The sequence below is a fragment of the Littorina saxatilis genome, linkage group LG13, assembly GCF_037325665.1.
Source record: "Littorina saxatilis isolate snail1 linkage group LG13, US_GU_Lsax_2.0, whole genome shotgun sequence".
Classification (NCBI taxonomy): domain Eukaryota; kingdom Metazoa; phylum Mollusca; class Gastropoda; order Littorinimorpha; family Littorinidae; genus Littorina; species Littorina saxatilis.
Window position 1 is genome coordinate 955,038 of NC_090257.1, and position 22,063 is coordinate 977,100.

The window sequence follows — 22,063 nt, forward strand, 5'->3', positions numbered from 1 at the left end:
TCTCTGTACGCGCCTCACGAGTGTGTATCTCACGACTGCACAATTATGCCTCGATCGATGACAGACACTCGAAGTGCAAATTAATCGCTCTCATTCGATCGAACGGTGCCTGGAAGAAACACAGTCGGTCAGGCTGAATTCCCAGTGCACGTTGCTGTTTGAAACCGTGTCAGTGTGTGAGGGCAAATACAGGGTACTCGGCGTACCCTCTCTTCAGAAGCCTGTTATACAGGTGTGTTGGGTACAGGTGTGCTGGGTACAGGTGTGCTGGGAACAGGTGCGCTGGATACAGGTGTGTGGTAAGGTGTCACGCCTCCCTGCCCAGCCTTGCCTTGCCTTGCCTTGCCTTGCATTGCATTGCATTGCCCTGCCTCTAAGCCGTTCAGTTCCAACAGTGTGTGTGAGTTTGTATCGGTAGGGGAAACCGCCCAACTGAGGTGTCAGAGGTTAGTGTTTTGGGTTATTTGGGTTTTCTTGTATGCATATATTATGTGGTGCTGTTGTTTCGTACGAATGTGTGTGGGGGGAGGGGGATTATGTGTATGGGTGTATGTATGTGTGTGTGTGTGTGTGTGTGTGTACGTGCATGTCCCTCTAAGCAGTTCTCGAAGTATATGTACCCTCCCTGCGATATGTCGGAAACACTGCCCGAAGCAGGTATGACGGGTTGGGGCCTGAGGTGATTCCACGTTTCTTGTGTGTGTAGCATGTACAAGTGTGTGTGTAGCATGTACAAGTGTGTGTGTAGCATGTACAAGTGTGTGTGTAGCATGTACAAGTGTGTGTGTAGCATGTACAAGTGTGTGTGTAGCATGTACAAGTGTGTGTGTAGCATGTACAAGTGTGTGTGTAGCATGTACAAGTGTGTGTGTAGCATGTACAAGTGTGTGTGTAGCATGTACAAGTGTGTGTGTAGCATGTACAAGTGTGTGTGTAGCATGTACAAGTGTGTGTGTAGCATGTACAAGTGTGTGTGTAGCATGTACAAGTGTGAGTGTAGCATGTACAAGTGTGAGTGTAGCATGTACAAGTGTGTGTGTAGCATGTACAAGTGTGTGTGTAGCATGTACAAGTGTGAGTGTAGCATGTACAAGTGTGTGTGTAGCATGTACAAGTGTGTGTGTAGCATGTACAAGTGTGAGTGTAGCATGTACAAGTGTGTGTGTAGCATGTACAAGTGTGTGTGTAGCATGTACAAGTGTGTGTGTAGCATGTACAAGTGTGAGTGTAGCATGTACAAGTGTGAGTGTAGCATGTACAAGTGTGTGTGTAGCATGTACAAGTGTGTGTGTAGCATGTACAAGTGTGAGTGTAGCATGTACAAGTGTGTGTGTAGCATGTACAAGTGTGTGTGTAGCATGTACAAGTGTGTGTAGCATGTACAAGTGTGTGTGTAGCATGTACAAGTGTGTGTGTAGCATGTACAAGTGTGTGTGTAGCATGTACAAGTGTGTGTGTAGCATGTACAAGTGTGTGTGTAGCATGTACAAGTGTGTGTGTAGCATGTACAAGTGTGTGTGTAGCATGTACAAGTGTGTGTGTAGCATGTACAAGTGTGTGTGTAGCATGTACAAGTGTGTGTGTAGCATGTACAAGTGTGAGTGTAGCATGTACAAGTGTGTGTGTAGCATGTACAAGTGTGTGTGTAGCATGTACAAGTGTGTGTGTAGCATGTACAAGTGTGTGTGTAGCATGTACAAGTGTGAGTGCTTTTCAACGGGAGAACTGCGACTATGTCTTTCTGCCGCTTGTCCGTTTGATATTCGTGGCGTGGCTGCTTTCAGATGGTCTGTCTGTCTGTCTGTCTGTCTGTCTGTCTGTTTGTCTCTCTCTCCCTTTCTCTCTCTCTTTCTCTCTCTCTCTCTCTCTCTCTCTCTCTCTCTCTCTCTCTCTCTCTCTCTCTCTCTCTAATATATTAGGGCGAGGGCTGGATGTAAAAAAGCAATATTCTTGCTTATCTATTACCCTCGATAATAAAGATTTTGTCTTGTCTTGTCTTCTCTCTCTCTCTCTCTCTCTCTCTCTCTCTCTCTCTCTCTCTCTCTCTCTCTCTCTCTCTCTCTCTCTCTCTCTCTCTCTCTCTCTCTCTCTCTCTCTCTCTCTCTCTCTCTCTCTCTCTCTCTCTCTCTCTCTCTCTCTCTCTCTCTCTCTGTTTGTGTCTGTGTACATGTGTCTGTGTGTTTGTGTGAAATTGTGTGTGTGTGTGTGTGTGTGTGTGTGTGTGTGTGTTTCTCTTCTGTGTGTGTGTATATTTCTCTTTGTCAGCATTTGTCTATGTGAGTCTGTGTCTGTACGTGTGTGTGTGAGGGTGTCTGTGTCCGTGCGTCTGTACGTCTGTCTATATTCGTTGTGTTGGCGTGTCTGTGTCCGTGCGTCTGTACGTCTGTCTATATTCGTTGTGTTGGCGTGTCTGTTGTCGTGCTCGTAACAATGCATGTGTGTAAACAAGACTAGATAGTAGGACAAGCAGAAGAACGGGGGAAGAGAGACACTTGGACTAAGACACAGAGAGAGAAAGAGAGAGAGAGAGCGAGAGACCCACATTGATGAATGAATGATGAATGAACTGCATAATTTAATGAACTCAACTCCCACATTCCGTCTAAAATGCAGGACAACAGCGGACGACATCCAGATCAATGTGTTGCTGTCCAGGCGCCTTGCGTGGGCAATCGGATCGTAAAGAATAAGGACAGGGAATCATAGGTCTGTCAGGTTACTGGCCTGACGTACAGGATAAGGAAAGGGAATCATAGTTCTGTCAGGTTACTGGCCTGACGTACAGGATAAGGATAGGGAATCATAGGTCTGTCAGGTTACTGGCCTGACGTAAAGGATAAGGATAGGGAATCATAGGTCTGTCAGGTTACTGGCCTGACGTAAAGGATAAGGATAGAGAATCATAGTTCTGTCAGGTTACTGGCCTGACGTAAAGGATAAGGATAGAGAATCATAGTTCTGTCAGGTTACTGGCCTGACGTAAAGGATAAGGATAGAGAATCATAGTTCTGTCAGGTTACTGGCCTGACGTAAAGGATAAGGATAGAGAATCATAGTTCTGTCAGGTTACTGGCCTGACGTAAAGGATAAGGATAGAGAATCATAGTTCTGTCAGGTTACTGGCCTGACGTAAAGGATAAGGACAGAGAATCATAGTTCTGTCAGGTTACTGGCCTGACGTAAAGGATAAGGAAAGGGAATCATAGTTCTGTCAGGTTACTGGCCTGACGTAAAGGATAAGGAAAGGGAATCCTAGTTCTGTCAGGTTACTGGCCTGACGTACAGGATAAGGATAGGGAATCATATAGTTCTGTCAGGTTACTGGCCTGACGTAAAGGATAAGGATAGGGAATCCTAGTTCTGTCAGGTTACTGGCCTGACGTAAAGGATAAGGATAGGGAATCCTAGTTCTGTCAGGTTACTGGCCTGACGTAAAGGATAAGGAAAGGGAATCCTAGTTCTGTCAGGTTACTGGCCTGACGTAAAGGATAAGGATAGGGAATCCTAGTTCTGTCAGGTTACTGGCCTGACGTAAAGGATAAGGAAAGGGAATCCTAGTTCTGTCAGGTTACTGGCCTGACGTACAGGATAAGGACAGGGAATCATAGTTCTGTCAGGTTACTGGCCTGACGTAAAGGATAAGGAAAGTGAATCATAGTTCTGTCAGGTTACTGGCCTGACGTAAAGGATAAGGATAGAGAATCATAGTTCTGTCAGGTTACTGGCCTGACGTAAAGGATAAGGATAGAGAATCATAGTTCTGTCAGGTTACTGGCCTGACGTAAAGGATAAGGATAGAGAATCATAGTTCTGTCAGGTTACTGGCCTGACGTAAAGGGTAAGGATAGAGAATCATAGTTCTGTCAGGTTACTGGCCTGACGTAAAGGATAAGGATAGGGAATCATAGGTCTGTCAGGTTACTGGCCTGACGTAAAGGATAAGGACAGAGAATCATAGTTCTGTCAGGTTACTGGCCTGACGTAAAGGATAAGGATAGAGAATCATAGTTCTGTCAGGTTACTGGCCTGACGTAAAGGATAAGGATAGGGAATCATAGTTCTGTCAGGTTACTGGCCTGACGTAAAGGATAAGGATAGAGAATCATAGTTCTGTCAGGTTACTGGCCTGACGTAAAGGATAAGGATAGAGAATCATAGTTCTGTCAGGTTACTGGCCTGACGTAAAGGATAAGGAAAGGGAATCCTAGTTCTGTCAGGTTACTGGCCTGACGTAAAAGATAAGGACAGGGAATCATAGGTCTGTCAGGTTACTGGCCTGACGTAAAAGATAAGGAAAGTGAATCATAGTTCTGTCAGGTTACTGGCCTGACGTAAAGGATAAGGATAGAGAATCATAGTTCTGTCAGGTTACTGGCCTGACGTAAAGGATAAGGACAGAGAATCATAGTTCTGTCAGGTTACTGGCCTGACGTAAAGGATAAGGATAGAGAATCATAGGTCTGTCAGGTTACTGGCCTGACGTAAAGGATAAGGATAGAGAATCATAGGTCTGTCAGGTTACTGGCCTGACGTAAAGGATAAGGATAGAGAATCATAGGTCTGTCAGGTTACTGGCCTGACGTAAAGGATAAGGACAGGGAATCATAGTTCTGTCAGGTTACTGGCCTGACGTAAAGGATAAGGATAGAGAATCATAGGTCTGTCAGGTTACTGGCCTGACGTAAAGGATAAGGATAGAGAATCATAGTTCTGTCAGGTTACTGGCCTGACGTAAAGGATAAGGATAGAGAATCATAGTTCTGTCAGGTTACTGGCCTGACGTAAAGGATAAGGATAGAGAATCATAGTTCTGTCAGGTTACTGGCCTGACGTAAAGGATAAGGATAGAGAATCATAGTTCTGTCAGGTTACTGGCCTGACGTAAAGGATAAGGATAGGGAATCCTAGTTCTGTCAGGTTACTGGCCTGACGTAAAGGATAAGGAAAGGGAATCATAGTTCTGTCAGGTTACTGGCCTGACGTAAAGAATAAGGACAGGGAATCATAGGTCTGTCAGGTTACTGGCCTGACGTACAGGATAAGGAAAGGGAATCATAGTTCTGTCAGGTTACTGGCCTGACGGAAATCCGGACTGCTTTTCAACTGGGGAAAGCCAGCTATAATACAGTACAGCGCTACACTTTTTATATTTAGTCAAGTTTTGTTTTGTCTTCTTTTTAATGGCATGCGTGTATTTATGTTTCCAAGCCCTGAGACTTTCGCCGTGAACTTGAGATCTTTATGGTCCGCATGCGTGCACAAGGGGGGTTGTTCGGAGAGTCCGCACATACTTGACTCTGGGAAAAAATCCCTCGCCAAACGTGGGGGTCGAACCCAGGCCGATAGCGACAAACTGGTCGCAAGCTAGAGCCGTTACCGACTGATCTGTGTCCTGGACCTGACAGCTAGCACAAGCCTTTACTCTGCAATCCTTGGCATAAACCAGTCAACTATTATTAAATTGATGATCACACACACACACACACACACAACACACACACACACACAACACACACACACACACAACACACACACACACACACACACACACACACACAAAGAAATTCAAACCCTGCAATTTCAACTAAATAACACCCTCTTCCTCTACCAAACGAGACCAAAGAAGAGCGGATCCTTCTCTATAATAGAGATATCTTCACGTTAAAGGTGCGTTCACCACCACATAGTTAAGATGGTGGGTGGTTTTGTTTTTAGCCAAATAGCAGCTTTCTTCAAACCAAGCACATTCCAACATTCGTCCCCCTATGGAAGGATCCAGAGCTGAAGTGTGTTGTTGTTGTTGTTGTTGTTGTTGTTGTTGTTGTTGTTGTTCTTCTTCTTCTTCTTCTTCTTCTTCTTCTTCTTCTTCTTCTTCTTCTTCTTCTTCTTCTTCTTCTTCTTCTTCTTCTTCTTCTTCTTCTTCTTCTTCTTCTTCCTTTCTTACTTTCTTCCTTTCTTCCTTTCTTCCCTTCTTCTTCTTCTTCTTCCTTTCTTCCTTTCTTCCTTTCTTTCTTTCTTTCTTTCTTCCTTTCTTTCTTTCTTCCTTTCTTCCTTTCTTCCTTTCTTTCTTTCTTCCTTTCTTTCTTTCTTCCTTTCTTTCTTTCTTTCTTTCTTCCTTTCTTTCTTTCTTCCTTTCTTCCTTTCTTTCTTTCTTCCTTTCTTCCTTTCTTTCTTTCTTCCTTTCTTCCTTTCTTCCTTTCTTTCTTTCTTTCTTCCTTTCTTTCTTTCTTCCTTTCTTCCTTTCTTTCTTTCTTCCTTTCTTTCTTTCTTCCTTTCTTTCTTTCTTTCTTTCTTCCTTTCTTTCTTTCTTCCTTTCTTCCTTTCTTTCTTTCTTCCTTTCTTTCTTTCTTCCTTTCTTTCTTTCTTCCTTTCTTCCTTTCTTCCTTTCTTTCTTTCTTCCTTTCTTCCTTTCTTTCTTCCTTTCTTTCTTTCTTCCTTTCTTTCTTTCTTCCTTTCTTTCTTTCTTCCTTTCTTCCTTTCTTCCTTCCTTTCTTCCTTTCTTTCTTCCTTTCTTTCTTTCTTCCTTTCTTTCTTCCTTTCTTTCTTTCTTCCTTTCTTCCTTTCTTTCTTTCTTCCTTTCTTCCTTTCTTCCTTTCTTTCTTTCTTTCTTTCTTCCTTTCTTCCTTTCTTTCTTTCTTCCTTTCTTTCTTTCTTCCTTTCTTCCTTTCTTTCTTTCTTCCTTTCTTCCTTTCTTTCTTTCTTTCTTTCTTCCTTTCTTTCTTTCTTCCTTTCTTCCTTTCTTCCTTCCTTTCTTTCTTCCTTTCTTTCTTTCTTCCTTTCTTTCTTCCTTTCTTTCTTTCTTTCTTTCTTTCTTCCTTCCTTTCTTCCTTTCTTTCTTTCTTCCTTTCTTTCTTTCTTCCTTTCTTCCTTTCTTTCTTTCTTCCTTTCTTTCTTTCTTCCTTTCTTTCTTTCTTCCTTTCTTCCTTTCTTTCTTTCTTCCTTTCTTTCTTTCTTCCTTTCTTTCTTTCTTTCTTTCTTCCTTTCTTTCTTTCTTCCTTTCTTTCTTCCTTTCTTTCTTTCTTCCTTTCTTCCTTTCTTCCTTTCTTTCTTTCTTTCTTTCTTTCTTTCTTTCTTTCTTCCTTTCTTCCTTTCTTCCTTTCTTTCTTTCTTCCTTTCTTACTTTCTTCCTTTCTTCCTTTCTTTCTTTCTTCCTTTCTTTCTTTCTTCCTTTCTTTCTTTCTTCCTTTCTTTCTTTCTTTCTTTCTTCCTTTCTTCCTTTCTTCCTTTCTCCCTTTCTTCCTTTCTTACTTTCTTCCTTTCTTTCTTTCTTTCTTTCTTCCTTCTTGATGTATGCTTGGTATTTTCGTTTTTCTTTAACCCACTGAACTCTAGCTAGCTGACACGGATTACAGGATCGTTTCCGTGCGCACTTGGTCTTGTGCTTGTTCTTATGTTTGATTGTTCATGTTTCTGGTGTGTACATGTTTTGTGTAATGTTCTATCGTCTTGTATTGGCTGCTGCTTCGAGTAGAGTTAAACCTTGGACCAAAGTATCAGACACCTTTAACAAGTCAGACTAAAATTTGCATTCTGTTGTTTTGCAAAATGCAGGTGTTTCGACAAAATTACAGTCTTTGTTGCTTCGAGTAGATTCAAGCCTCGGGATAAAGTGTCAGACACCTATAACAGGGTTTTCCACAAAATAACTGTCTTGTGTCGACTAATGCTTTGATTATAGTTGCAGTTAAGAATAAGAATAAGTATTTTTTATTCATTAGCATACTTCGAGCATTCTCAACCCTTGGCTGATGCTTCGATTATAGTTGCAGTTTCAGTTACTTCGAGCATTCTCAAACCGTGAGCTAACTTGAGGCCAGTACGTATGATTTAACTTGAGGCCAGTACGTATGATTTAACTTGAGGCCAGTACGTATGATTTAACTTGAGGCCAGTACGTATGATTTAACTTGAGGCCAGTACGTATGATTTAACTTGAGGCCAGTACGTATGATTTAACTTGAGGCCAGTACGTATGATTTAACTTGAGGCCAGTACGTATGATTTAACTTGAGGCCAGTACGTATGATTTAACTTGAGGCCAGAACGTATGATTTAACTTGAGGCCAGTACGTATGATTTAACTTGAGGCCAGTACGTATGATTTAACTTGAGGCCAGTACGTATGATTTAACTTGAGGCCAGTACGTATGATTTAACTTGAGGCCAGTACGTATGATTTAACTAGAGGCCAGTACGTATGATTTAACTTGAGGCCAGTACGTATGATTTAACTTGAGGCCAGTACGTATGATTTAACTTGAGGCCAGTACGTATGATTTAACTTGAGGCCAGTACGTATGATTTAACTTGAGGCCAGTACGTATGATTTAACTTGAGGCCAGTACGTATGATTTAACTTGGTTATCTGATCTGTAATCTGTGATGGTGAGTGTAGGGTGTGTACCGCGCAGTCTTAGCATTCCTACGAGAGATAACGAAAATTACATACACCATTGTCAAGGTGGTAGTGTATGCGTTCATTAGCATAGACGCCTGACTATTTAAAAGGGTTAGCAACCATAGGCACATGACATTGTGAAAGGGTAGTGATCGCGCTGGATGTTATGTAAAGCCCAGGTGTTACCGTGTAAACAATTCGACTCATCAGCTCCGACCTGGCCAGGCTGTTACATGCGATAAGAATATCCCTCCACTTGGACGCATACCGAAAATCAACAAGCTGGACGCTGTCTGTGCACTGTGGGGTGTGGGAATGAACTCTGTAACGGTCACCAGTGGCAATAACGGTCACCAGTGGCAATAACGGTCACCAGTGGCAATAACGGTCACCAGTGGCAATAACGGTCACCAGTGGCAATGACGGCCACCAGTGGCAATAACGGTCACCAGTGGCAATAAGGTCACCAGTGGCAATAACGGTCACCAGTGGCAATAACGCTCACCAGTGGCAATAACGCTCACCAGTGGCAATAACGGCCACCAGTGGAAATAACGGTCACCAGTGGAAATAACGGTCACCAGTGGAAATAACGGTCACCAGTGGCAATGACGGTCACCAGTGGCAATAACGGTCACCAGTGGCAATAACGGTCACCAGTGGCAATAACGGTCACCAGTGGTAATAACGGCCACCAGTGGCAATAACGGTCACCAGTGGCAATAACGGTCACCAGTGGCAATAACGGTCACCAGTGGCAATACATCTGTCAAATCAACAAGCTGGACTGACGCTTCCTGTGCCCAGTGGGGGGTGTCAAAGTGCAGGACTCGTCGTGTCCCATGTACAAGCCTGGCCACATCTCACATGGCGAGTCGTGTCCCATGTACAGGCCTGGCCACATCTCACATGGCGAGTCCTGTCCCATGCACAAGCCTGGCCACATCTCACATGGCGAGTCCTGTCCCATACACAAGCCTGGCTACATCTCACATGGCGAGTCGTGTCCCATGTACAGGCCTGGCCACATCTCACATGGCGAGTCCTGTCCCATGTACAAGTCTGGCCACATCTCACATGGCGAGTCCTGTCCCATACACAAGCCTGGCCACATCTCACATGGCGAGTCCTGTCCCATGTACAAGCCTGGCCACATCTCACATGGCGAGTCCTGTCCCATGCACAAGTCTGGCCACATCTCACATGGCGAGTCGTGTCCCATACACAAGCCTGGCCACATCTCACATGGCGAGTCCTGTCCCATGTACAAGCCTGGCCACATCTCACATGGCGAGTCCTGTCCCATACACAAGCCTGGCCACATCTCACATGGCGAGTCCTGTCCCATGCACAAGCCTGGCCACATCTCACATGGCGAGTCCTGTCCCATGCACAAGCCTGGCCACATCTCACATGGCGAGTCCTGTCCCATGCACAAGTCTGGCCACATCTCACATGGCGAGTCCTGTCCCATGCACAAGCCTGGCCACATCTCACATGGCGAGTCCTGTCCCATACACAAGCCTGGCTACATCTCACATGGCGAGTCGTGTCCCATGTACAAGCCTGGCCACATCTCACATGGCGAGTCCTGTCCCATGTACAAGCCTGGCCACATCTCACATGGCGAGTCCTGTCCCATACACAAGCCTGGCCACATCTCACATGGCGAGTCCTGTCCCATGGACAAGCCTGGCCACATCTCACATGGCGAGTCCTGTCCCATGTATAGCCTGGCCACATCTCACATGGCGAGTCCTGTCCCATGCACAAGCCTGGCCACATCTCACATGGCGAGTCGTGTCCCATGGACAAGCCTGGCCACATCTCACATGGCGAGTCGTGTCCCATGTACAAGCCTGGCCACATCTCACATGGCGAGTCGTGTCCCATGCACAAGCCTGGCCACATCTCACATGGCGAGTCCTGTCCCATACACAAGCCTGGCCACATCTCACATGGCGAGTCCTGTCCCATACACAAGCCTGGCCACATCTCACATGGCGAGTCCTGTCCCATACACACGCCTGGCCACATCTCACATGGCGAGTCCTGTCCCATGTACAAGCCTGGCCACATCTCACATGGCGAGTCCTGTCCCATACACAAGCCTGGCCACATCTCACATGGCGAGTCCTGTCCCATACACAAGCCTGGCCACATCTCACATGGCGAGTCCTGTCCCATGTACAAGCCTGGCCACATCTCACATGGCGAGTCCTGTCCCATGGACAAGCCTGGCCACATCTCACATGGCGAGTCCTGTCCCATGTACAAGCCTGGCTACATCTCACATGGCGAGTCCTGTCCCATGTACAAGCCTGGCCACATCTCACATGGCGAGTCCTGTCCCATGTACAAGCCTGGCCACATCTCACATGGCGAGTCCTGTCCCATACACAAGCCTGGCCACATCTCACATGGCGAGTCCTGTCCCATGCACAAGCCTGGCCACATCTCACATGGCGAGTCCTGTCCCATGCACAAGTCTGGCCACATCTCACATGGCGAGTCCTGTCCCATACACAAGCCTGGCCACATCTCACATGGCGAGTCCTGTCCCATGCACAAGCCTGGCCACATCTCACATGGCGAGTCCTGTCCCATGCACAAGTCTGGCCACATCTCACATGGCGAGTCCTGTCCCATGTACAAGCCTGGCCACATCTCACATGGCGAGTCCTGTCCCATGTACAAGCCTGGCCACATCTCACATGGCGAGTCGTGTCCCATGCAGAAGCCTGGCTACATCTCACATGGCGAGTCGTGTCCCATGTATAGCCTGGCCACATCTCACATGGCGAGTCGTGTCCCATGTATAGCCTGGCCACATCTCACATGGCGAGTCCTGTCCCATGCACAAGCCTGGCCACATCTCACATGGCGAGTCCTGTCCCATACACAAGCCTGGCCACATCTCACATGGCGAGTCCTGTCCCATGTACAAGCCTGGCCACATCTCACATGGCGAGTCCTGTCCCATGGACAAGCCTGGCCACATCTCACATGGCGAGTCCTGTCCCATGTACAAGCCTGGCCACATCTCACATGGCGAGTCCTGTCCCATACACAAGCCTGGCCACATCTCACATGGCGAGTCCTGTCCCATGGACAAGCCTGGCCACATCTCACATGGCGAGTCCTGTCCCATGTACAAGCCTGGCCACATCTCACATGGCGAGTCCTGTCCCATACACAAGCCTGGCCACATCTCACATGGCGAGTCCTGTCCCATGGACAAGCCTGGACACATCTCACATGGCGAGTCCTGTCCCATGTACAAGCCTGGCCACATCTCACATGGCGAGTCCTGTCCCATACACAAGCCTGGCCACATCTCACATGGCGAGTCCTGTCCCATACACAAGCCTGGCCACATCTCACATGGCGAGTCCTGTCCCATACACAAGCCTGGCCACATCTCACATGGCGAGTCCTGTCCCATACACAAGCCTGGCCACATCTCACATGGCGAGTCCTGTCCCATGCACAAGTCTGGCCACATCTCACATGGCGAGTCCTGTCCCATGTACAAGCCTGGCCACATCTCACATGGCGAGTCCTGTCCCATACACAAGCCTGGCCACATCTCGCATGGCGAGTCCTGTCCCATACACAAGCCTGGCCACATCTCACATGGCGAGTCCTGTCCCATGTACAAGCCTGGCCACATCTCACATGGCGAGTCCTGTCCCATACACAAGCCTGGCCACATCTCACATGGCGAGTCCTGTCCCATGTACAAGCCTGGCCACATCTCACATGGCGAGTCCTGTCCCATACACAAGCCTGGCCACATCTCACATGGCGAGTCCTGTCCCATACACAAGCCTGGCCACATCTCACATGGCGAGTCCTGTCCCATACACAAGCCTGGCCACATCTCACATGGCGAGTCCTGTCCCATGTACAAGCCTGGCCACATCTCACATGGCGAGTCCTGTCCCATGTACAAGCCTGGCCACATCTCACATGGCGAGTCCTGTCCCATACACAAGCCTGGCCACATCTCACATGGCGAGTCCTGTCCCATGGACAAGCCTGGCCACATCTCACATGGCGAGTCCTGTCCCATACACAAGTCTGGCCACATCTCACATGGCGAGTCGTGTCTCATGTACAAGCCTGGCCACATCTCACATGGCGAGTCCTGTCCCATACACAAGCCTGGCCACATCTCACATGGCGAGTCCTGTCCCATGGACAAGCCTGGCCACATCTCACATGGCGAGTCCTGTCCCATACACAAGTCTGGCCACATCTCACATGGCGAGTCGTGTCTCATGTACAAGCCTGGCCACATCTCACATGGCGAGTCCTGTCCCATACACAAGCCTGGCCACATCTCACATGGCGAGTCCTGTCCCATGGACAAGCCTGGCCACATCTCACATGGCGAGTCCTGTCCCATACACAAGTCTGGCCACATCTCACATGGCGAGTCGTGTCTCATGTACAAGCCTGGCCACATCTCACATGGCGAGTCCTGTCCCATGTACAAGCCTGGCCACATCTCACATGGCGAGTCCTGTCCCATACACAAGCCTGGCCACATCTCACATGGCGAGTCGTGTCCCATGTACAAGCCTGGCCACATCTCACATGGCGAGTCCTGTCCCATGTATAGCCTGGCCACATCTCACATGGCGAGTCCTGTCCCATCGACAAGCCTGGCCACATCTCACATGGCGAGTCGTGTCCCATGTACAAGCCTGGCCACATCTCACATGGCGAGTCGTGTCCCATGTACAAGCCTGGCCACATCTCACATGGCGAGTCGTGTCCCATGTACAAGCCTGGCCACATCTCACATGGCGAGTCGTGTCCCATGTACAAGCCTGGCCACATCTCACATGGCGAGTCGTGTCCCATGTACAAGCCTGGCCACATCTCACATGGCGAGTCCTGTCCCATGTACAAGCCTGGCCACATCTCACATGGCGAGTCCTGTCCCATGGACAAGCCTGGCCACATCTCACATGGCGAGTCCTGTCCCATGTACAAGCCTGGCCACATCTCACATGGCGAGTCCTGTCCCATACACAAGCCTGGCCACATCTCACATGGCGAGTCCTGTCCCATGTACAAGCCTGGCCACATCTCACATGGCGAGTCCTGTCCCATACACAAGCCTGGCCACATCTCACATGGCGAGTCGTGTCCCATACACAAGCCTGACCACATCTCACATGGCGAGTCCTGTCCCATGGACAAGCCTGGCCACATCTCACATGGCGAGTCGTGTCCCATGTACAAGCCTGGCCACATCTCACATGGCGAGTCCTGTCCCATACACAAGCCTGGCCACATCTCACATGGCGAGTCGTGTCCCATACACAAGCCTGGCCACATCTCACATGGCGAGTCCTGTCCCATGTACAAGCCTGGCCACATCTCACATGGCGAGTCCTGTCCCATGGACAAGCCTGGCCACATCTCACATGGCGAGTCCTGTCCCATACACAAGCCTGGCCACATCTCACATGGCGAGTCGTGTCCCATACACAAGCCTGGCCACATCTCACATGGCGAGTCGTGTCCCATGTACAAGCCTGGCCACATCTCACATGGCGAGTCCTGTCCCATACACAAGCCTGGCCACATCTCACATGGCGAGTCGTGTCCCATACACAAGCCTGGCCACATCTCACATGGCGAGTCCTGTCCCATACACAAGCCTGGCCACATCTCACATGGCGAGTCCTGTCCCATACACACGCCTGGCCACATCTCACATGGCGAGTCCTGTCCCATGTACAAGCCTGGCCACATCTCACATGGCGAGTCCTGTCCCATACACAAGCCTGGCCACATCTCACATGGCGAGTCCTGTCCCATACACAAGCCTGGCCACATCTCACATGGCGAGTCCTGTCCCATGTACAAGCCTGGCCACATCTCACATGGCGAGTCCTGTCCCATGGACAAGCCTGGCCACATCTCACATGGCGAGTCCTGTCCCATGTACAAGCCTGGCTACATCTCACATGGCGAGTCCTGTCCCATGTACAAGCCTGGCCACATCTCACATGGCGAGTCCTGTCCCATGTACAAGCCTGGCCACATCTCACATGGCGAGTCCTGTCCCATACACAAGCCTGGCCACATCTCACATGGCGAGTCCTGTCCCATGCACAAGCCTGGCCACATCTCACATGGCGAGTCCTGTCCCATGCACAAGTCTGGCCACATCTCACATGGCGAGTCCTGTCCCATACACAAGCCTGGCCACATCTCACATGGCGAGTCCTGTCCCATGCACAAGCCTGGCCACATCTCACATGGCGAGTCCTGTCCCATGCACAAGTCTGGCCACATCTCACATGGCGAGTCCTGTCCCATGTACAAGCCTGGCCACATCTCACATGGCGAGTCCTGTCCCATGTACAAGCCTGGCCACATCTCACATGGCGAGTCGTGTTCCATGCACAAGCCTGGCCACATCTCACATGGCGAGTCGTGTCCCATGGACAAGCCTGGCCACATCTCACATGGCGAGTCGTGTCCCATGTATAGCCTGGCCACATCTCACATGGCGAGTCCTGTCCCATGCACAAGCCTGGCCACATCTCACATGGCGAGTCCTGTCCCATACACAAGCCTGGCCACATCTCACATGGCGAGTCCTGTCCCATGTACAAGCCTGGCCACATCTCACATGGCGAGTCCTGTCCCATGGACAAGCCTGGCCACATCTCACATGGCGAGTCCTGTCCCATGTACAAGCCTGGCCACATCTCACATGGCGAGTCCTGTCCCATACACAAGCCTGGCCACATCTCACATGGCGAGTCCTGTCCCATGGACAAGCCTGGCCACATCTCACATGGCGAGTCCTGTCCCATGTACAAGCCTGGCCACATCTCACATGGCGAGTCCTGTCCCATACACAAGCCTGGCCACATCTCACATGGCGAGTCCTGTCCCATGGACAAGCCTGGACACATCTCACATGGCGAGTCCTGTCCCATGTACAAGCCTGGCCACATCTCACATGGCGAGTCCTGTCCCATACACAAGCCTGGCCACATCTCACATGGCGAGTCCTGTCCCATACACAAGCCTGGCCACATCTCACATGGCGAGTCCTGTCCCATACACAAGCCTGGCCACATCTCACATGGCGAGTCCTGTCCCATACACAAGCCTGGCCACATCTCACATGGCGAGTCCTGTCCCATGCACAAGTCTGGCCACATCTCACATGGCGAGTCCTGTCCCATGTACAAGCCTGGCCACATCTCACATGGCGAGTCCTGTCCCATACACAAGCCTGGCCACATCTCGCATGGCGAGTCCTGTCCCATACACAAGCCTGGCCACATCTCACATGGCGAGTCCTGTCCCATGTACAAGCCTGGCCACATCTCACATGGCGAGTCCTGTCCCATACACAAGCCTGGCCACATCTCACATGGCGAGTCCTGTCCCATGTACAAGCCTGGCCACATCTCACATGGCGAGTCCTGTCCCATACACAAGCCTGGCCACATCTCACATGGCGAGTCCTGTCCCATACACAAGCCTGGCCACATCTCACATGGCGAGTCCTGTCCCATACACAAGCCTGGCCACATCTCACATGGCGAGTCCTGTCCCATGTACAAGCCTGGCCACATCTCACATGGCGAGTCCTGTCCCATGTACAAGCCTGGCCACATCTCACATGGCGAGTCCTGTCCCATACACAAGCCTGGCCACATCTCACATGGCGAGTCCTGTCCCATGGACAAGCCTGGCCACATCTCACATGGCGAGTCCTGTCCCATACACAAGTCTGGCCACATCTCACATGGCGAGTCGTGTCTCATGTACAAGCCTGGCCACATCTCACATGGCGAGTCCTGTCCCATACACAAGCCTGGCCACATCTCACATGGCGAGTCCTGTCCCATGGACAAGCCTGGCCACATCTCACATGGCGAGTCCTGTCCCATACACAAGTCTGGCCACATCTCACATGGCGAGTCGTGTCTCATGTACAAGCCTGGCCACATCTCACATGGCGAGTCCTGTCCCATACACAAGCCTGGCCACATCTCACATGGCGAGTCCTGTCCCATGGACAAGCCTGGCCACATCTCACATGGCGAGTCCTGTCCCATACACAAGTCTGGCCACATCTCACATGGCGAGTCGTGTCTCATGTACAAGCCTGGCCACATCTCACATGGCGAGTCCTGTCCCATGCACAAGCCTGGCCACATCTCACATGGCGAGTCCTGTCCCATACACAAGCCTGGCTACATCTCACATGGCGAGTCGTGTCCCATGTATAGCCTGGCCACATCTCACATGGCGAGTCGTGTCCCATGTATAGCCTGGCCACATCTCACATGGCGAGTCCTGTCCCATCGACAAGCCTGGCCACATCTCACATGGCGAGTCGTGTCCCATGTACAAGCCTGGCCACATCTCACATGGCGAGTCGTGTCCCATGTACAAGCCTGGCCACATCTCACATGGCGAGTCGTGTCCCATGTACAAGCCTGGCCACATCTCACATGGCGAGTCGTGTCCCATGTACAAGCCTGGCCACATCTCACATGGCGAGTCGTGTCCCATGTACAAGCCTGGCCACATCTCACATGGCGAGTCCTGTCCCATGTACAAGCCTGGCCACATCTCACATGGCGAGTCCTGTCCCATGGACAAGCCTGGCCACATCTCACATGGCGAGTCCTGTCCCATGTACAAGCCTGGCCACATCTCACATGGCGAGTCCTGTCCCATACACAAGCCTGGCCACATCTCACATGGCGAGTCCTGTCCCATGTACAAGCCTGGCCACATCTCACATGGCGAGTCCTGTCCCATACACAAGCCTGGCCACATCTCACATGGCGAGTCGTGTCCCATACACAAGCCTGACCACATCTCACATGGCGAGTCCTGTCCCATGGACAAGCCTGGCCACATCTCACATGGCGAGTCGTGTCCCATGTACAAGCCTGGCCACATCTCACATGGCGAGTCCTGTCCCATACACAAGCCTGGCCACATCTCACATGGCGAGTCGTGTCCCATACACAAGCCTGGCCACATCTCACATGGCGAGTCCTGTCCCATGTACAAGCCTGGCCACATCTCACATGGCGAGTCCTGTCCCATGGACAAGCCTGGCCACATCTCACATGGCGAGTCCTGTCCCATACACAAGCCTGGCCACATCTCACATGGCGAGTCGTGTCCCATACACAAGCCTGGCCACATCTCACATGGCGAGTCGTGTCCCATACACAAGCCTGGCCACATCTCACATGGCGAGTCCTGTCCCATGTATAGCCTGGCCACATCTCACATGGCGAGTCCTGTCCCATGGACAAGCCTGGCCACATCTCACATGGCGAGTCGTGTCCCATGTACAAGCCTGGCCACATCTCACATGGCGAGTCCTGTCCCATACACAAGCCTGGCCACATCTCACATGGCGAGTCGTGTCCCATGTACAAGCCTGGCCACATCTCACATGGCGAGTCCTGTCCCATGTACAAGCCTGGCCACATCTCACATGGCGAGTCCTGTCCCATACACAAGCCTGGCCACATCTCACATGGCGAGTCGTGTCCCATACACAAGCCTGGCCACATCTCACATGGCGAGTCGTGTCCCATGTACAAGCCTGGCCACATCTCACATGGCGAGTCCTGTCCCATACACAAGCCTGGCCACATCTCACATGGCGAGTCGTGTCCCATACACAAGCCTGGCCACATCTCACATGGCGTGTCGTGTCCCATGTACAAGCCTGGCCACATCTCACATGGCGAGTCCTGTCCCATGTACAAGCCTGGCCACATCTCACATGGCGAGTCCTGTCCCATACACAAGCCTGGCCACATCTCACATGGCGAGTCGTGTCCCATACACAAGCCTGGCCACATCTCACATGGCGAGTCCTGTCCCATGCACAAGCCTGGCCACATCTCACATGGCGAGTCGTGTCCCATACACAAGCCTGGCCACATCTCACATGGCGAGTCCTGTCCCATACACAAGCCTGGCTACATCTCACATGGCGAGTCGTGTCCCATGCACAAGCCTGGCTACATCTCACATGGCGAGTCCTGTCCCATGTACAAGCCTGGCCACATCTCACATGGCGAGTCCTGTCCCATACACAAGCCTGGCCACATCTCACATGGCGAGTCGTGTCCCATACACAAGCCTGGCCACATCTCACATGGCGAGTCCTGTCCCATGCACAAGCCTGGCCACATCTCACATGGCGAGTCCTGTCCCATACACAAGCCTGGCCACATCTCACATGGCGAGTCCTGTCCCATCTACAAGCCTGGCCACATCTCACATGGCGAGTCCTGTCCCATACACAAGCCTGGCCACATCTCACATGGCGAGTCGTGTCCCATGTATAGCCTGGCCACATCTCACATGGCGAGTCGAAAAGCTTAGACGAGCAACACCGTGCCTTTAACCTAGAGATATTATACATTGTGCGGCCCTTTTTCACGTGTGTGTGTGTGTGTGTGTGTGTGTGTGTGTGTGTGTGTGTGTGTGTGTGACTGTGTGTGTGTGTCTGTGTCTGTGTGTCTGTGTGTGTGTCTGTGTGACTGAATCTGTGGTTGTGTGTTGCTGGGCCGGCTGTGGTTGTTTATAGATATGGGTGTTTGTGTGGCCGTGACTTTGGATGTGACTATCTGTGTTTTTTTCTTTCTTTCTTTGTTCATTTTCCAATGTGCGCATGCGACTGTCTGTATGTGTGTCTGTGTGTACAAAGTGTCGTTTTCCAGGGTGTGGATGCGACTGTCTGTATGTGTGTCTCTGTGTGTACAAAGTGTCGTTTTCCAGGGTGTGGATGCGACTGTCTGTATGTGTGTCTCTGTGTGTACAAAGTGTCGTTTTCCAGGGTGTGGATGCGACTGTCTGTATGTGTGTCTCTGTGTGTATAAAGTGTCGTTTTCCAGGGTGTGGATGCGACTGTCTGTATGTGTGTCTCTGTGTGTACAAAGTGTCGTTTTCCAGGGTGTTGATGCGACTGTCTGTATGTGTGTCTCTGTGTGTACAAAGTGTCGTTTTCCAGGGTGTTGATGCGACTGTCTGTATGTGTGTCTCTGTGTGTACAAAGTGTCGTTTTCCAGGGTGTGGATTTCGACTGTCTGTATGTGTGTCTCTGTGTGTACAAAGTGTCGTTTTCCAGGGTGTGGATTTCGACTGTCTGTATGTGTGTCTCTGTGTGTACAAAGTGTCGTTTTCCAGGGTGCGCATGCGACTGTCTGTATGTGTGTCTCTGTGTGTACAAAGTGTCGTTTTCCAGGGTGTGGATGCGACTGTCTGTATGTGTGTCTCTGTGTGTACAAAGTGTCGTTTTCCAGGGTGTGGATGCGACTGTCTGTATGTGTGTCTCTGTGTGTACAAAGTGTCGTTTTCCAGGGTGTGGATGCGACTGTCTGTATTTGTGTCTCTGTGTGTACAAAGTGTCGTTTTCCTGTGGCTCTAAATTGTTCAAACAATGCCCTGAGTGTCGGCGTGGTGTCATTACAGTAGCGGATTTCCCGGTGCATGTGATTGAGGGATGAGCGGGGCTGTCTTGTCTCTCCCGATAACACGGGGTTATGGATTACTTGAGAGACTAAATGAACGGAGAGAAGTCAGCTTGGCTTATATTTATGATGCGTGGTATTGTATGTGTGTGGGAGGGGTGAAGTGTGTGTGGGGGGGAGGGGGTTGTCGGAGTGTGTGTGTGTGTGTGTGTGTGTGTGTATGTGTGTGCGTGCGTGCGTGCGTGCTTGCGTGCGTGCGTGCGTGTCATCCACTAGTGTTTCATACATTTTTCTCCGTTATCTTGGCCTCACCTGTCGTCTTTCCTTTTTTAGCAGCAGGTGGGCAAAGTACAGAGACGATCGAAACACTATTCTGACAACAGCACCCTTGGACAGCAATGCGATACGGAGTACTCTGCACTGTGCGCTGAGAGTGATTGTGGATAGCTATTGCCAACTCTTCGTCGCAGTTTGTGCAGCGTTGTGCGGTATGTCGCGCAAGCCAAGAAACCGGCGTTGAATATTTCATGGGTGGTTTTGTCCTAGGTTCCCCAATGTGATTGAGTGAACGGAGCTTTTGATCTGTGTCAAGTCGTGGTTGTCTCATTACTGGAGTATACATGTACCACCCAGTGCAACTCCGGATGGATGTTAAGGCCGTCCTTCATTTACTCTGAAGCTGCGCTGACTTCGCGAAGACTTCGTAACGTCCTTTTACCAAAAATTCAGCGCACAAGCTTCGCGAAGTAGACTTCGCAAAGGCGACTTCGCCCAATGAATATCAGGCCTGGGGTATATAGCTCAGTCAAGAAACCTGTGTACGAGTGTTTTGGGTAGGTTTTTTTGCGAGCTGGAAATGAGACTGGGTAGTCTGGCACTGCTGAAAGACGGACGAGGTTTTTGTCACAGCGTGGGATTTTTTTTTTACCAGTTCCTATGAGATGTTATTTTGTGACCATCCCAGAGAGATGTGATACTGTGACTGCGCTGCAGAGATGTAATGTTAGGAGCTGTTGTGACGAAATTTGAAACTCCATTGAAACAAGATTTGGTGTGACGGCTGTGTAAAATGATGCGAGTTTGTGACTTCATGTAAAGTGTATGATTCTGTGCTTAAAGCTGCTGGACTGCTTGTGTTGTGCTGACGAGGTTCACGTGCTCACTGCTGGAATCTATTCTCATGGGAAGTGTCCAGAGGAAATCACCACTTGTCCGAAATCCTTTTGTGTTTTGAACAGCTTACGTGGATCATTTGAGCTACTTGCTGATTTCTTTGGATTTACTTGGGCAACTGCTGACTATTGGGAACACGGCGAATCATTCCTGTCCCCTTCGATCATGTGGAACACCTAGGATCCTTTGGACACCCTTTGAACAGCTCAGATCATACCACTAATTTGGACCACTTTGGACCAGTTTGGACCCGCCTGGACCAAGATGGCGGAGGCCGTGTCTGAAAGGTCTCTGTCCCACGAGAAGCTGGGCAACGTGTCAGGGGCAGACCACCGCTGGGTGGCCATCCAGAAGAAGACGTTCGCCAACTGGTGCAACGAGCAGCTGAGTGCCGGGGGCAGGTCGGTGGAGGACTTGGATACCGACTTCTGCGATGGTGTCAAGGTTGGTTCAAATGGGTTTTTTCCTCTGCTCCTCCGCCCCCAACTCCACCTACACCCCCCCCCCCACACACACACACACAAACACACACACACACACACACACACACCCATATCCCACCCTGCATGCCCGAAGCCCTTGTTTTGTTTAGAAGAGGTCTGTGGAAGAACTGGATACCGACTTCTGCTATGGTGACAAGGTAAATGCATTTGTATTTATCCCCCCCCCCCCCCCAATCTCCTCTACTTCCAAGCCCTGTAACCCCCCCACCCCACCCCACCCCCTAAGTCTTTTAGAAGAGGTCTGTGGAGGATCTGGATACCGACTTCTCCTCTTCTTTTTGCTTAAACTCATAGTCCTTGTTATTATTACTGTCTTCTCATCCGTTGACTGAAGTTGTCATGATAGTCGTCCATGCCTATTGAAGTTGTCATGATAGTCGTCCATGCCTATTGAAGTTTAGTCGTCCATGCCTATTGAAGTTGTCATGATAGTCGTCCATGCCTATTGAAGTTTGCATGATGTTCATGTTGTCATCTTTTCCTTTCAA

General features: G+C 50.0%; 2 protein-coding genes across 3 annotated transcripts in view; both read left to right on the top strand.

Annotated features, from left to right (window-relative positions):
• The first annotated feature begins 242 nt into the window (after positions 1-242).
• Positions 243-22,063, top strand: part of LOC138946218 (filamin-A-like) — a 69,510-nt gene continuing 47,689 nt past the window's right edge. Inside the window, exons 1-2 of one of the 2 annotated variants that reach the window (XM_070317741.1) lie at positions 243-446; positions 20,233-21,516. In XM_070317741.1, the coding sequence (XP_070173842.1) occupies positions 21,337-21,516 (180 nt within the window). In that variant the 5' untranslated portion in view covers positions 243-446; positions 20,233-21,336. The remainder of the gene's footprint in view (positions 447-20,232; positions 21,517-22,063) is intronic. The other variant, XM_070317742.1, reaches the window with a different exon arrangement.
• On the top strand, positions 10,836-21,044 carry LOC138946155 (uncharacterized). Its single transcript, XM_070317666.1, has 4 exons — positions 10,836-11,198; positions 14,496-14,975; positions 18,356-18,500; positions 21,019-21,044. The coding sequence occupies exons 1-4, from the start codon at positions 10,836-10,838 to the stop codon at positions 21,042-21,044; spliced, it is 1,014 nt and encodes a 337-aa protein (XP_070173767.1).